The sequence below is a fragment of the Budorcas taxicolor genome, chromosome 12 (genome assembly GCF_023091745.1).
Source record: "Budorcas taxicolor isolate Tak-1 chromosome 12, Takin1.1, whole genome shotgun sequence".
Taxonomy (NCBI): domain Eukaryota; kingdom Metazoa; phylum Chordata; class Mammalia; order Artiodactyla; family Bovidae; genus Budorcas; species Budorcas taxicolor.
In genome coordinates, this window is record NC_068921.1 from 35,931,848 (window position 1) to 35,947,807 (window position 15,960).

General features: G+C 45.3%; 1 protein-coding gene across 1 annotated transcript in view; it reads left to right on the forward strand.

Moving 5' to 3' along the window:
- Positions 1 to 15,960, forward strand: part of CRYL1 (crystallin lambda 1) — a 57,588-nt gene that overhangs the window by 28,520 nt on the left and 13,108 nt on the right. Inside the window, exons 4-5 of the mRNA XM_052649952.1 lie at positions 12,400 to 12,561; positions 14,378 to 14,572. Of these exons, the coding sequence (XP_052505912.1) occupies positions 12,400 to 12,561; positions 14,378 to 14,572 (357 nt within the window). The remainder of the gene's footprint in view (positions 1 to 12,399; positions 12,562 to 14,377; positions 14,573 to 15,960) is intronic.

The following is a 15,960-nucleotide window of genomic DNA, read 5'->3' on the forward strand; positions in this document are numbered from 1 at the left end:
ATTCCCCGACCAGGGATCAAAGCCATGTCCCCTGTATTGCAAGGCCAATTCTTAGCCACTGGGTCACCAGGGGAATCCCATGGTACTGATTTTGGTAATGTATTTTCTAGCCTATTTGGGGTAGATTTTTTCATCACTGGCCTAAAGAAGACACAGAATATGGCAAAAGCTATGGTCAGTCATCGCCAACAGCGTCAAGCTGCAGCTGCCTTGGCATCTCCCTGGTGCGTTTTCTTTCGCATCCTTGGTCCAAGCGTTCAGCTGGGACCAAGTGCGTGTGTCCTAGAGGTGTGAGAGCTGTGCCTGGGGACGAAGCACGATTCTGGCTGGAAAGGACTCTCTGGAGGGAAAGCCCATTTTGTGTAATATTCTGGGGCCTGACTCTCATGCAGGGGAGATGGGGAGAAGGTGCTCTGGAAGCCCCCAGTCTGGGTGAGATGGTTTGGGGCATGGAGTGCACCCCTGTCTGCTCGAGTTGTCACCTGTTTTTGGTCAAGAAAAGGATGGGAAAGGCTGGCACCCTGGCAAGGCCACAGGGCACTTCTGCCTGTCAGAAGCTTACTCCTTTGGGAAGTAAGTGGGACTGGAAGTAAATTGAACACACAGCTCAGAGCGGGGAGGGACGAGGGGAGGGTGCGAATGATCTTGGGGACGGGCAGCTTCTGCACAAGGTGGTGGGGAGTCTTCCTACATGTCCTTCTCGAGTAAAATGAAGCACTATGTGTCTTAAGGAAACTTCTGCAATGACCAGAAAGTTGTAGAATGAGACTCCATCTGTGGGGTGATCTGATTTTTCAGAGGGAAATGCTGGGAAAAGACACAAGTATCTTGGAGGTGGAGTTTTGTGAGGTTTGTCCTTTTCCTTGGCCATATTTTCTAGATTTTCCACAATGAACGTGTATTACTTCTGTGGTAAAAAGCACACGGCCCCCTGGCAGGTGCTCTGGGAGCAGCTGAGCCTGTGGTGGTCAAGACCCGGACTTGGGAGACAGACAGATGCGGGATCCACGGCCTGGTGCATCTCCCCCTCAGTACACACCAAGTTTCAGCACATTCTCAGCTGTGCAGGAAACAGCTGTCTCTTTTCTAAGACGTGGGTCATACACAAAATGATTATCAAGAATTAAATGAAAAGGTGTACAAAGCCCATACCACATACTAGCTGCTCTTGAAATGCTCAGGAAACACCAGAGTTTCTTATGCCAACAGCTTAAGTTTTTTTATACCTAAGTTTGAGCTGGGCAGTTTTGGCTTAATTTCTGGTTGTGAACCGAGCGTGAATGTACGTTTCCTGCAAGCATTAGAAGAATCATGTCTGTGGCTTTGTGTGCTCAGTTGCTCAGTCGTGTCTGACTCTTTGTGATCCCCATGGACTATAGCCCACCAGGCTCCTCTGGTGGAGCCAGGGGAATCTCCATGGAATTCTCCAGCCAAGAATACTCGAGTGGGTTGCTGTTTCCTCCTCCAGGGGATCTTCCTGACTCAGGAATCAAACCCACGTGTCCAGCGTCTCCTGAACTGGCAGCCTGTTGCTTTCAGTTCAGTTCAGTTCAGTCGCTCAGTCGTGTCTGACTCTTTGCGACCCCATGAATCGCAGCACTCCAGGCCTCCCTGTCCATCATCAACTCCTGGAGTTTACCCAAACTCATGTCCATCAAATCGGTGATGCCATCCAGCCATCTCATCTTCTGTCATCCCCTTCTCCTCCTGCCCCCAATCCCTCCCAGCATCAGGGTCTTTTCCAATGAGTCAACTCTTCGCATGAGGTGTTGGTAGCTCCTCCGGGAGCTTGCCCAGGCCCAGGGGGGCTGCCCGACCAGGGCTTGCCCAGCCTCCTGCACACTGAGAAGCTTGGCATGGGGCGGTGGCTGGGCCTTCCCAGAGCCGGCCGGTAGCACCTGCCAGGCCTGCCGAGAGGGAAACAAGCGCTTAGTTATTATGTTAAATGGCCTGTGTGAGTAAGTGATGCATCTCAGCTCCTGCAGCTGCCAGGAAAAGGTTCCCACCTCTTCCTGGGAGGCCTGGCTGGGCCCCAGGACCCTCTGTGGTGCTCAGATGTGTCAGGGTTGGTCTTGTTGCTGGTTTCCGGCAGCATATGTGGTCATCGCTTGCTGTGTGGGTGCTGGAAGGGCATCCTAGATGCTCTAGACAGAGACCGTGTCTGTACCCTGATTCTCCAGACATTTCCTGGTGCCTCACTCACCCCCGTCACCTCCCACCCCCAGGCTGCTCCTTGCCATCAGCACCTGATCGTGCTCCTTTGGACAGTTTGGGGTCCCGCTTTTGTTCTCTTTGCTTTAGATTCTGTCTAGTGGGCTGTTCTAAGCAGTATCCTCTCCACCCCCACTATCCCCCGTGCAGTCACCCACTGCTGCCCACAGGTTGGGGTGGTTCACAGACCCTGCTCCCTGCTTCCCTCCCCTCCCAGCACCCTGAGCTCTTGTTTCTTTAATAGTTTTGTTTGTTCTTTTAATGTGGTCCCCATCACATTTATTTTTGTTTACATTTTTGGTTTTTTTGCTATACTGCATGGCATTTGGAATCTTAGTTCCCTGACCAGAAATTGAACCTGTGCCCCTGCCTTGGAAGTGAGAAGTCTTATCCAAGTCTTATCCACTGGACAGCAAGAAAAGTCCCTGTTTCTTTAATAGTTTTTGGGTTTTTGTTTTAAGAGTGACATTCAATACATATTTTTAGTGGCTTTAAGAGGTCCACACTGTGATTCTGGGCTGTTATTTCTGGCAGAATGGATGCTGGTGGCTCCTTGATTAACAGGTGTCCTTGGGCCCAGAACTGCCTGCCCTGTGTGGTCGTGGTTGCCACAGGCCCAGTGAGACTTGAGCACTAGACAGGTGCTGCAAACTGACACAGGTGTAAAATCCCCACTGGATTTCAGTGACTTACTAGGGAAAAAAGAAAAGGATGTAAAATATTTTTTAACACCGATTACATATTAAAATGACAATATTTGGGTATATTGAGTTGTCGTTTAGTCGCTCAGTCGTTTTCGACTCTTTATGACTGCATGGACCGCAGCACACCAGGTGTCCCTGTCCATCACCAATTCCCAGAGTTTATTCAAACTCATGTCCATTGAGTCAGTGATGCCATCCAACCATCTTATCCTCTGTCACCCCCTTCTCCTGCATCTTTCCCAGCATCAGGGTCTTTTCCAATGAGTTGGCTCTTTGCACCAGGTGGTCAAAGTATTGGAGCTTTGGTTTCAACATCAGTCCTTCCAATGAATAAAATGACAATATTTTGATATATTGAGTTAAATAAAATTTATTGTATAACTAAGTTCATTTGTTTCTTCCTGCTTTCTTAATGTGGCTAGAAAACAGCATTGTGTATGTGACTCACGTTGTGTTTCGTCGGGTGGCTGGTCTGGAGCGTGAGGTCTCCTTGGCCCTGCTTTATCAGTTAATTGTGGTCCCTGCTGTTCCCCTGGCCAGGGCCTGCCCTTTTGGTTACTGTTTAAAGGGAAGTAACCGCTTGTTTTACTCATCTCTGCGCGTTTGATCAAGCCTCTGCCTGGAGCTGTGTGCTATGATTCTGCCAGCACATTTGTCTTCAGATGTCTGGGAATATTCTGAGTGAATTATCTGTGACTGTACTGTATGACACCATATCGACGATGCTGTTGATTGTAAGGTGTCTTCCAATGTGAGAAACGCTAAGGAAAACAAATGCATCTTAGAAGGTGACCCACAATATTCTCTAACCTTTGACCTATTTGGTGTTTTGAGTTTCTTCCTTTAGTTAATTTGTAAATGATAAATCAAAATGCTTTGTAATGTTTTGCAAAGTCCTTTAGAATTACGGACTTGGTGTCAGTGAGTTGGAGGAGTCTGGCTTTGGAGGGGGGCTCCTTACCCAGTCTCTCTGCCTCAGCCCCCTCCACTGTAAAGTGAGGCGATCATGGGGCTGCTCCATTGTCATGAGAACTGAGCAGGTGTCTGTGAATTAAACGAGCTCCTTTTTATGAGCACCCGAGCAGGGCCTGGCTCAGAAGAAGTCGGCAAAGTGGGCTCACCCTTCAGCCCCTCGGTATCCCCATTTACGACAAGGGAACCAAACTGACCAAGGTTAAACACGTAGTCAGTGGTAGGTCAGTGTTTATCTTCTCGTATCAGATTGGGTTTCTGAGCCAGAAGTGAACGTAAGATTTCTGGCTCAGTGATGCATTTTCCCTCACAAACCTGAAACTGGATGAATGTTGCATCTCATGTGAACTCTTTCCCACATCAGCTATTCTCAGAGTTAGAGAGACTGGGCAGGTGGGCGCTCAGCCCCAGGGAAAACACCTGGTATTGCCCGAACCTTCGGATTTTTCACATTAGCAGGTGAGAAGTTGGAATTTTTATTTCTGATTTTTAAATCTTGGTTCAGGTTTTCTTTTTTTCTTTTTAATATTTATGTCATTACTTATTTGACTGCACCGGGTCTCAGTTGTAGCACGTGGGATCTTTTAGCTGTAGTATGCAAACTCAGCTGTGGCATGCAAACTCAGTTGTGGCACGTGGGATCTAGTTCCCTGACCAGGGATCACTCTGCGCTGGGAATGTGGAGTCTTTCCTAATCACATTGTGACCATGTGTGACCTCTGACCGAAATCTGGTCTGTTAATTCTGCTTGACACTACTGTTCCCTTTGAGAACTTCCATGAGTATTTTCTTCTTGACCACTTCCGTTTTACTTCCTTCAAAGACGTTTTTCTCAGGCTGGTGGATATGTATACAACCCTGTTGTTTCAATGGTGACTTAGCTAGTGTTAGAGTTTTATATCCAGTCTTCATTACAAAACACATTTTTGGTAGGAGGAGGAGGTCTAACAAAGGCTTGACATTGATGTAAAAATACTTAACAGAATATTAGCAAATCAGATCTAAAAATATACATAGATAATTATATATCGTGACCAAGTAGGATTTATCGAAGTTATACAAGGCTGGTTCAATACTTGAAAACAAATTAATGTAATCCATTACAATGCACTGCTGTTATTTTTGCTTTGGATGTTCACTTATATTTTAGAGCAATTGAAAACAAAACATCTATTTTATCTTCATTTACTCCATTTCCAGTGTTCTTCATTTCTTTATATAGATCCAGTTTTCTCTCTGGTTAGTTTTTTTTCCTTCTGCCTGCAGACTTTCCCTTAAAATTTATTCCTATTCTTAGATTCTCAGGTTGGCTTGCAATGAATTCCCAAACTTACTGTTTTTCTCAGAAAAGTTTTTGTTTCTTTATTTTTGAAAGATGTTTTTACTGGCTATAGAACTATGAGTTGACAGATATTTTTTCTTTTAGCACTTAAAAATGGTCATTCCATTACTTTCCATCTTCTATGATCTCTCAAAAAGTCTTAATTTCATTCTTGTATATATTATGTGATTCTTTCTCTGACTGCCTTCAGTATTTCTTTGTCCGCCTTACTCAGCAGTTTGAACATAACATACCTCTTTATCCCCAAGTCCACATCCATGTGTGTGAACTGGGGGTAAAGAAGGGTATTTATCCTGCATTGTGTTCTCTGAGCTTCATGCTTGTGTAATTTGGGATTTTCTTTAGTTTTGGAATATTCTCAGCCATTATTTCCTTGAATGTTGTCTTCTGCCCCATTCCCTGTCCCTGGAAATGTTTGGATTTCAGTCACACATGTGTTAGATCACTTGATAATTTTCCTACAGGTCCTGGATGCTCTGTATATACTCCTCAATCTTTTTGCTCTTTGTTTTTCACTTTGGCTAGTTTCCATTGACTGATCTTCAAGTTCACTGATTCTTTCCCAACTGTGTTGAGTCTATTGATGAGTCAGTCAAAGGCATTCTTCATCTTTGCTCCTTTGTTTTTCATTTTTAGCATTCTCTTTGATATTGTCTTCCAGTTTCTATTTCTCTGCTGAAATCACCCATATGATGTTGTCTACATTTTTCACCCCAGAGCCTTTAATATTTTTAATCACGGCTACTTAAAATTCAATGTCAGATTGTACCAGCATCTGAATCATACCAGGATCTAGTCCTGTGAACCCTCTGTCTCTTGGGTGTGCACTTTTTTGTATGCCTCATAATTTTTTGTTTTTGAAATCCGGACATCTTGAGCAGGACAGCAGATTTACGCCTGGGATTTGACACGCCTTTCTTCCTGAAAGGCTTTTATTGTAAGGATTTGAATTGATCTAGTTAGGAGTTGGGCAAGTTTTAAGGTTTGCAAGTTCCTGTAGTCACCCTTGGTGCATACAAGTTTCAAATCCTTAAGCAATACCTGTGTTTAGGGTGAGGACTGGCTGCCAGAGGGTTTTCTCCCTCAATATGTTCTCCACCCTCAGCTTTCAGTCTTCCCTTTGCAGTGCTCTCAGAGAGAGAGTCTCTTTCCATGTTCTTGCTCTGTCCCTTCCCAGAAGTGTTCTTTTCTCACTAGTTACTTAACACTTGCTGGCCTAGGAAGGGTCTTCTCTTGGGATTCTGATTAAGCCTTGTCTCAGGCGGGCTTCCCTGGTGGCTCAGATGGCAAAGAATCTGCCTACAATGCAAGAGACCCAGTTTCGATCCATGGGTTGGGAAGATTCCCCTGAAGAAAATGGCAACTCATTCCAGTATTCTTGCCTGGGAAATCCCTGAAAAGAGGAGCCTGGTGGGCTACCGTCCATGGGGTCGCAAAGAGTTGGACATGACTGAATGACTAATGCTAGCATTCATTCCTCTTCCTCCCCTAGGGATAAGGGTTTTTATTTCAGTTCCCTTCCCCCACCTAGAGTGAGTTTTCAGTAATGGTAGGTTTTGTGCTTTTGTCTGCATCCACTTCAGTGAATTAAGATGTATTTATGTTACATGCTGAAGGAGTCAGATATTGGACCACAGTTTAACTGTATGTTAGAACGTTTTAACATTTCTACATGTTTTTTAAAAATCTTTTTTAAAAAATTTCTTTTTATTTTTTATAATTTAATTAATTAATTAACTTTTGGGTGTGCTGAGTCATCACTTGCTGCATGGGCTTTTCTCCAGTTGCCCAAGTGGGGGCCACCCTCTAGTTTGGTGGGGGCCGCCCTCTAGTTTGGTGGGGGCCAAGTGCAGGGGCCTCTCATTGTGGTGGCTTCTCTGGTTGTGGAGCACAGGCCCTGGGCACAGGGGCTTCAGTAGTTGCAGTGTGTGGGCTCACTAGTTGTGGCACACAGGCTTATTACTCTAAAGCACGTGAGATCTTCCTGGACCAGGGATCAAACCTGTGTCTCCTGCATTGGCAGGCAGCCTCTTAGCCACCACCAGGGAAGTCCTAGAATATTTTAAATTATAATATTTTTTCATGTTAAACATTTTAACTTAATTGTAAGTAAGTGATTTCCTAAAAGGTATTTAAAAAATTGTTGGAATGAGATGGGGATAGACACACCATCAGGCCAGCAGTTGTCACCTATGTCCGTTCTCTCACTTCCATCCGCTGTGGTTACTTGAGGAAAGACCTCTGCTGGAAGCAGACCGCAGCCACCCTGGTCACCTCAACACCCAATCCCCAGGACATTCCTCAGGACAGCCTGCTCTGCTTTCTACTTTAGAAAAGTCTCTAATTGAGTATAGTTTATTCTAGATTACTATAGAACATTGTTTAGGATTTATAATATGCTTTAAAAGTATTTTGATTTTTAAGGAAAAATGTGAGGCTTTCATTAGAGCACAGTGCAGTTTATTATCTGTGATATTGAAAACCTGTACTTTTCTTTAACACATGCTATTTGTTCTAGAGTAAGAAGGTTTATGGCTTTTTTTTTTTTTTTTTGTAATTATAACATCTACCTCTTGAGAAGTCTAGTCATAGTAGTCTATTAATCTGATAGATTTTTAGCAATTGTGCTCTTTCAAGAAATAGTGGGACTTCCCTAGTGGTGCACTGGATAAGAACTGGCCTGCCAATGCAGGGAACACGGGTTTAGTTCCTGGTTCAGGAAGATTTCACATGTGCAGAGCAGCTAAGCCCATGAGCCACAACTACTGAGTCCACCCTCTAGAGCCCATGACTCGCAACCTCTGAAGCCCATGTGCCTAGAGCCCATGCTCTACAACAAGCGAAGCCACCTCAATGTGAAGCCTGTGCACTGCACCTAGAGAGTAGCCCCACTTGATGCAACTAGAGGAAGCCCCCACAAAGCACAAAGACCTAGTGCAGCCTAAAATAAATAAATTGATAAATAATTTTTAGAAATAAAATAAAGAAATAGTTAATAAAAAAAGAAATTGCTGATGGTTAAACAGATTTCCCAGTATTCATGTGTGGATGTGAGAGTTGGATCATAAAGAAAGCTGAGTGCCAAAGAATTGATGCTTTTGAACTGTGGTGTTAGAGAAGACTTTTGAGAGTCCCTTGGACTACAAGGAGATCCAACCAGTCCATCCTAAAGGAAATCAGTCCTGAATATTCACTGGAAGGACTGATGCTGAAGCTGAGGCTCCAAAACTTTGGCCACCTAATTCGAAGAACTGATTCATTGGAAAAGACCCTGATGCTGGGAAAGATTGAAAGCAGGAGGAGAAGGGGATGACAGAGGATGAGATGATTGGATGGCATCACTGACTCAATGGACAGGAGTTGAGCAAGCTCCGGGAGTTGGTGATGGACAGGGAGGCCTGGTGTGCTGCAGTTCATGGGATCACAAAGAGTTGGACATGACTGAGCAACTGAACTGAACTGAAACAGGTTGAAGCAAGAAATTGCTGATGATTAAAGAGGTTGAAGCAAGAGATGTATTTAGTGCAAAGAGACAGAACTTATGATGTAGATCATGTCCATCCTCAAGTTGAGAATGGATTCCCTTCTGCCATGGTAACAGTAGGATTTTAGCTCAAATTTCCTTTCTTGCCATCTCCTTCCCGCTAATATTGGTAAATAGAACTTTGCATGTAAAATATCTTAAGCATGAAAGTCTTCTAGTTTAGTTTTTCTTTCTATCTGTAAAGAACATTGAAGACTGTTTCCAGATATTTCACACTGGCAAATGTAGATTTTTCTAGCAACAGGATGCCTATCTAAGATGCATGACTTGCCTTTTAAAAAAAATCAATGAAAAATCATTTTCCCCATGAAAGTATTTCTTTTGGAAGCTGCACAGGGTCACACAGTGAGTGGGTCATCTGCAGAAGTCAGCACCCTCTCAACCAGTCCCGCCTTTGCCTGGGGATCATCCAGAACCCCTCCTCGTGGCCACGCCCCCTCCCCAAAACCACCCTGCAGGGTCTGAGTGCTGTCCTTGGTGAATTCTACTGATCTGTGTGCTAAGTCACTTCAGTCGCATCTGACTCTTTGTGAATAAAACACTAAAGTATATAAATTCTTTACTTTAAAAAATTATAAGTAAATGAGAGAGAACAAAAAGTTAGACCTATAATAATACCGTCATCCAGTGTCCTTTTACGTCTTTTCTGCTGCTGCCGAGTAATCTTCTGATGTGCCGATAACAGTTGTTTTACTTGGAAAGTTCCTTACACTTTCCTTGTCCTCAGAATCTGAGCTAGTGGTTGTGTGTGAGATTATCACTTATTATAGATACATCTCTCCCACTTCAAAACAAACAAAACACAAATAATAGCCATTGCTTAGAAAATGTTGTCAGAGTTTAATGAAGCAAAGTCAAGCCAGTTACCTTCAGCAGTGAAAGAGAATTTTCGCTGACACTCAACATCTAGTGGCTTTCCCTGGATGGGCCCTGGAAAGGCTCGGTGAGCCCCGGGGCACTCTCACCTACTGGGAGCGAGATGTATGTCTAGCTATTTGCTGCCACTTCCTCCCAGCTGTCCATGGTCACCGAGCAAGAGTAGCCGCTCTCAGCTTCGCGATCCACCCAAGAGGTGACGATCCTGAGTAACAGTCTGCAGACCCAGGTTCTCAGACAAGCAGTGAGCAACAGCAAGATGATAAACTCAAGGCTTGACATAGAGGCGTCTTAACCCTGGCCCAGCACACGGAACACAAGTGGGTTAACAACGATGGCAACAATGAAACTTCAAGCAAATGACTGTTAAAACCCTTACATAATTGTAGCAGGCTTGGATTTCCTCTGCTTCAAGTGTTCTTGCCTCTTTGATAATCAGACGATCTAAAGAAAGGCATAGAATTTCAAGGGGAGAATCTGCAGGCCAGGCTCACAATGAGGCCATTCACAGGGCTCTTTCATTAGCCTGCACAGTATCGGCATCACGATTCATCTCTGGCTTCACTACAAGGCTCCATTTAAACCCAACCCAACTCGCAGACTTAACTGATCCAGGAATTACTCAATACAGCCCGCCAGCTACTGTAGCTTTTCCCCTTTGATAAGGGGTTTAACACAATGGGCTTCACAGTTCTTAAATGACCACTTTTTTCACCCTGTCTTTGAGATGTGATGCTTATGTGACCTTTTGTTCTGAATAAAATTTCACATGGTGTGACTATATTTTTTAAAACTACTAGCAGACACAATATTGACACCTTACCCATGGAGGAAAGCTTTTAAAACCTTGTAGACGGTATAGAAATGAAATTCATGTCATAATATTTACCCAGCTAACTTCACTCTATTAGATTATTAGATATTATTAAACTTGAAAATATTTTATTTTGGGGGTGATTTGATAAAGTTACAGGCAGTACTTCTCCATTTTTTGTTGACTTTTGCAGGCTGCTGGTTGTCTTCTGGTTTGTGCAGTTTCTGCCTCCACAGTGCTGATAGACGGACCAGGGCACCCTCAGCAATTTCCTGGTGGGGAGGGCGGTGGGGAGCCTGATTTCAGGGTGGGAGACCATCAGGAATGAACGTATTTGGCCACAAACCACTGGGAGTGCAGTTGGCCCCCATTGCACCTCAGAACTGTGGGTCTCAGACTTCAGTGAACACAAGTCATCAGAGTGATGGATAAAGCATGCAGGTGCCTGGGCCTTATGCTGAGTCTGACTCAATACGTCTGCAGTGAGGGTCTGAGGATTTGCATGGTTAACGAGCACAGTTGATTCTGTTATCAGACCCCACTAGGAACCATTACCCTAAATTCACCGGGGACTGTGGGAACTCAGGGACCCTTGTTAGTAGGAGTGACTCCTGGTGGGATTTCCTGGGGCAATGCTGGGAGGGGAGGGCACACCTGAAGGTCCAGCTAGCATCCCTTTCTGTTCCCTGTCTCTCCACAGCAGGGCAGCAGCTGCCCTGAGCATCCAGTTCCCAGGGACCTGCCTGTGGGCCTGTGTTTGGGCGTCTGAGAACGGCTTCCCACACCACCCACCCCGCACCCCCACCCCCCAGCCCGCTCTACGCATAATCTGAATTTCCAAACAGTCATTATCTGTGGTATTTAATCCAAATTCACTTCTCTACCCTCCTCTGTTACCCCCTTATTAAAATAATTTTAGAGTTTTAGTAACAAAGGTCTTTTTCAAAGGATTTCTGATTAGAAGTGGACTCTCAAGAAGCCTTTTGGGAATTATGGATGTAGCATGTGCTTGCTCATTTCATGAAGATAAAATTTTTCCTTGAAGATAAATTGATCTGATGATCAGGACACACAAATGGTGGTGACTAATGTTGATATTCATACACTTCACCTGCACTGCTGTTGTGTGTTCTGTTTGTAGAATCCATCCCCATACAGTTGGAGGGCTTTTTTATTATGAGAATTTTCAGCCTGACACAGAACTAGAAAATACCGTTCCCATATATGCATCACCCAGTTCCCAGAGTTACCAAAATCTGTCATACTTTTTGACAGCTATTTTTTTTCCTGTCCTTAAATATTTAAAAAATTTTTATTTTTGTGTTTTATATAGTTCTTTTTAAATTTATTTTTAATTGGAGTATAATGGCTTTACAATGTTGTGTTGGTTTCTGCTGTACAATGAAGTGAGTCAGGTCTCTCTTGAGCCTTCCTCCCACCCCTCATCCCACCGCTCTAGGTCATCACAGACCACTGAGCTGAGCTTCCTGTGTTACACAGCAGCTTCCCACTAGCTCTCTGTTTTACACAGAGTAGTATATAAATGGGGGCTTCCCCAGTGGCTCAGATGGTAAAGAATCCACCTATAATGCAGGAGACATGGGTTCTGTCCCTGGGTCGGGAAGATTCCCTGGAGAGGGAATGGCAACCCACTCCTGTATTCTTCCTTGGAGAATCCCATGCCCAGAGGAGCATGGCGGCCTGCAGAGTCACAAAGAGTCGGACACAACTGAAACGACCAAGCACACACCCTGTATATGTGTCCGTGCTGCTCTCTCAGTTCCCTGCTCTGTTCACAAGTCCGTGCCCTACCTGTTCTTGAATGTTGCTGGTGGTTCTCTAATTGGTTCATTTTGGGAAGGACGCAAACATGAGATGCTTTGCTTGGGCCTGAGTGTGGCAAGCCTGTGTGGTAACGTGAGGTTGTCCTTTTTAGGAATGTGTCCCGGAGAACCTGGAGCTGAAGCGGAAGCTGTTCGCTCAGCTGGACAAAATCGCCGATGATCACGTCGTCTTGAGCAGCTCCAGCTCATGCCTCCTGCCCTCCAAGCTGTTCGCTGGCTTGGCACACGTGAAGCAGTGCCTGGTGGCCCACCCCGTGAGTATGTCCAGCCTGGAAACCCAGCGAGTCTCATTTGGGTTTCCAGGAGCAATTCATCTCGACGAACCTGCTTGTGCCTTTTAACTGCTTTCCTGAGATGTAATTCATATATCACACAATTCAACTTGTACAGTCTCGTGGCTTTTTAGTATATTTAGCAAGTTGGATGTTATCATTTAAAAAAAGAATTTCATCCAGATTTCCTTGAATTGTATCTTGTATCTCATGCGTTGTAAGAAAGAATGAACAAATTTTACAGACTTCTGGCCTCAAGTCACTCACTGTCACAGGCCTGGGGTGCTGTGGTGAGGTCAGCTCCCACCACCTGAGTTGATTTAGGACAGGTGGGGCATGTGCTCGGGTGGGGTGTGTGCTTGGGGTGGGTGTGAGAGTGTGGCTGCCGGAGGGGGAGCGACCAGGGCATAGTTACAACTATGACCCGGGGAATGGAGAGGCCACATGTGGTCTCAGCGCGCCTGTGGTGCCATGTCTCCTGGGGGAGGGGGTAGGGGCTGAGTGGGCAGAGGGAGGCCGGCTGCCAGGGTGGCCCGGGGGCAGCAGGGCTTAAAGGAAGTGTGGGCAGGAAGTCTGCAAGGCAGCCTGCAAGCGAGACTGAGACAGGAGTGAGCCAGATGCACAGAAAGATGCCTTTTACCTGTTTGTCCTGACCTGTGTTCTGCCCTTACAAGGCTCACAGCCCTGCAGAGACCCCAAGCCCAACAGCCCTGTCTTCCCGTAAAGAGAAGTTCATCACGGACAGACATGCTCCCAGTTCTTATAATTCTGATGTTTAAAAAGGCCAGAGGTCACACATCTCTGTAGGAACTCAGTGACTCCAGAAAGGGGGCCAGTGATTCAGCTGAGAATTGATTTATAGTTTATTTGAAATAGGTGCTCCCCCAGGACAGGCTGGGAGCAGAGGAAACCTCCAAGGTGTGAGGGCAGCTGCCCCTCCAGGCTGTTCCAGGGGAAATACGTTCTTCTCTCTCCTGTGAAAGTCATTTTAAAATGGATGCCTCTTGTACTTTTTGGTAAATGTGAGATTTTTACCCGTTTTCACCCATACTCAGAGGAAAAACAACTTAAAATACAATATCGTTTGGAGAAAGAGTTTAGCGAGCATGTATCTGCTTAGCGGTGAGGGTCATTAGCAGCCTTTTGTCAAATAGCATTTTCTTTAGAGGTAGGAGAACTCTCTCTAAGAATCTTCAAGAAGGATTTCTCAAAGTAAACCAAGAAAACCAGAGCCAAGAAACCACAAGAAAACCAATGCTGGGCAGGCAAGCCGTCCCACCACGGGCAGACTCTCTTCCTGTCTCAGATGACACTTGGTGCTGAGGCTCTCGGGCGTTGCCTCTGTGACTCATGGGTGAGATTTGATCAGGGGAGCCAATGTTTGAGGCTCAGCATGGAGACATTAAGGGAGTTCCAGGTTTGAGGAAGATACTGCCCATAGCACCAATGTGGTAGAATGGCAGTGATTCATGTGGGAAGAGGAGGCTGGGCGAAGGTGGGGAGAAGCCAGTGAGGGCTGGACAGCTGGTGGCAGAGCCCCAGGAGGTCAGCAGTAAATGTGTAGGAGGCCCACTGGCACCCATGAGCTAGAACCTCAGGGCTGGTTACAATTCCTGCAGTTCTGCGCCCAAGTTCTTTCTTTGTCTCCCGTCTTTGCGAACGACTTTATTCCTCCAGTTTCTTGTCATTGGATGGGCCCCTCATTCCTGTGTTGAACCTGCTCCCAACCCACCCCGACCGTTCAGGATTGTGAGTGATACCCCGCATGCCAGAGCTGTCTTCTCAACTCTCTCCCAAGGTCAACCCACCATATTACGTGCCGCTGGTGGAACTGGTACCACACCCAGAGACGGCCCCTGCCACCGTGGACAGGACCTATGCCCTGATGCGGAGGGTTGGACAGTCCCCGGTCAGGCTCCTGAGGGAGGTCGACGGCTTCGCCCTGAACCGCCTCCAGTATGCGGTCATTGCTGAGGCCTGGCGGCTTGTGGAGGTGTGTGGCTGGGCTGTGGCCCGTGGCTGAGCGGGGGCGGGTGCGTGGGCTGGGGGTGGGGGTGGGGGTGGGGGGGATGGGAGGGACAGGAGGCTGGAGGGGTGGGCAGAGAACCAGGCGCCTGATCTGTTCCAGAGACCAGGGGCACCCCTTCCTCTCAGAGATTCCTCTGTACCATCAGTCACCTGATACTTGCACGTGATGAAGACTTCTATTCTTGCCCTTTCCTGTCATTTCCACACCATTTTCTCTGTGATGTGCTGAGTTTCCTCACGGTCTCAGACTGCTCCCCACCCCCAGTGGTACTGTTTTTCAAGAGGAAAAAGAAATTATATTTTGAGTAAACTTGTGTCCTTTAAAGGAACCCCATTTATTTCACGACCTTGAGGAAGAAACAGTGGATGGTTTTTAAACTTGTTAGTTCTATGCTTGTCTCACATATAGAGAGGAGTTTATTTATTTTTATATATATATATAAACTCACATATAGAGAGGATATATAAATATATATATAATATATATAAATTTATATATTTATATATATATAAATTATAAATATATTATAAATAAAGCCAAAAGTAGAAATTATAAATTTCTACTATTGGCTATTATAAATTATATATATATTATAAATAAATATAAAACCTATATTTATATATATATATATATATAAATAATCTCCTCTCTATATGTGAGACAAGCATAGAACTAACAAGTTTAAAAGCCATCCACTGCATCTGATCCCATCACTTCATGGGAAATAGATGGGGAAACAGTGGAAACAGTGTCAGACTTTATTTTGGGGGGCTCCAAAATCACTGCAGATGGTAACTGCAGCCATGAAATTAAAAGACGCTTACTCCTCTGAAGGAAAGTTATGACCAACCTAGATAGTATATTCAAAAGCAGAGACATTACTTTGCTGACTAAGGTCCATCTAGTCAAGGCTATGGTTTTTCCAGTGGTCATGTATGGATGTGAGAGTTGGACTGTGAAGAAGGCTGAGCGCAGAAGAATTGATGCTTTTGAACTGTGGTGTTGGAGAAGACTCTTGAGAGTCCCTTGGACTGCAAGGAGATCCAACCAGTCCGTTCTGAAGGAGATCAGCCCAAAGCTGAAACTCCAGTACTTTGGCCACCTCATGCGAAGAGTTGACTCATTGGAAAAGACTCTGATGCTGGGAGGGATTGGGGGCAGGAGGAAAAGGGAACTACAGAGGACGAGATGGCTGGATGGCATCACTGACTCAATGGACATGAGTTTGAGTGAACTCCGGGAGATGGTGATGGACAGGGAGGCCTGGTGTGCTGCAATTCATGGGGTCGCAAAGAGTCGGATACGACTGAGTGACTGAACTAAACTAAAAAATATATCTACATATGGACTTC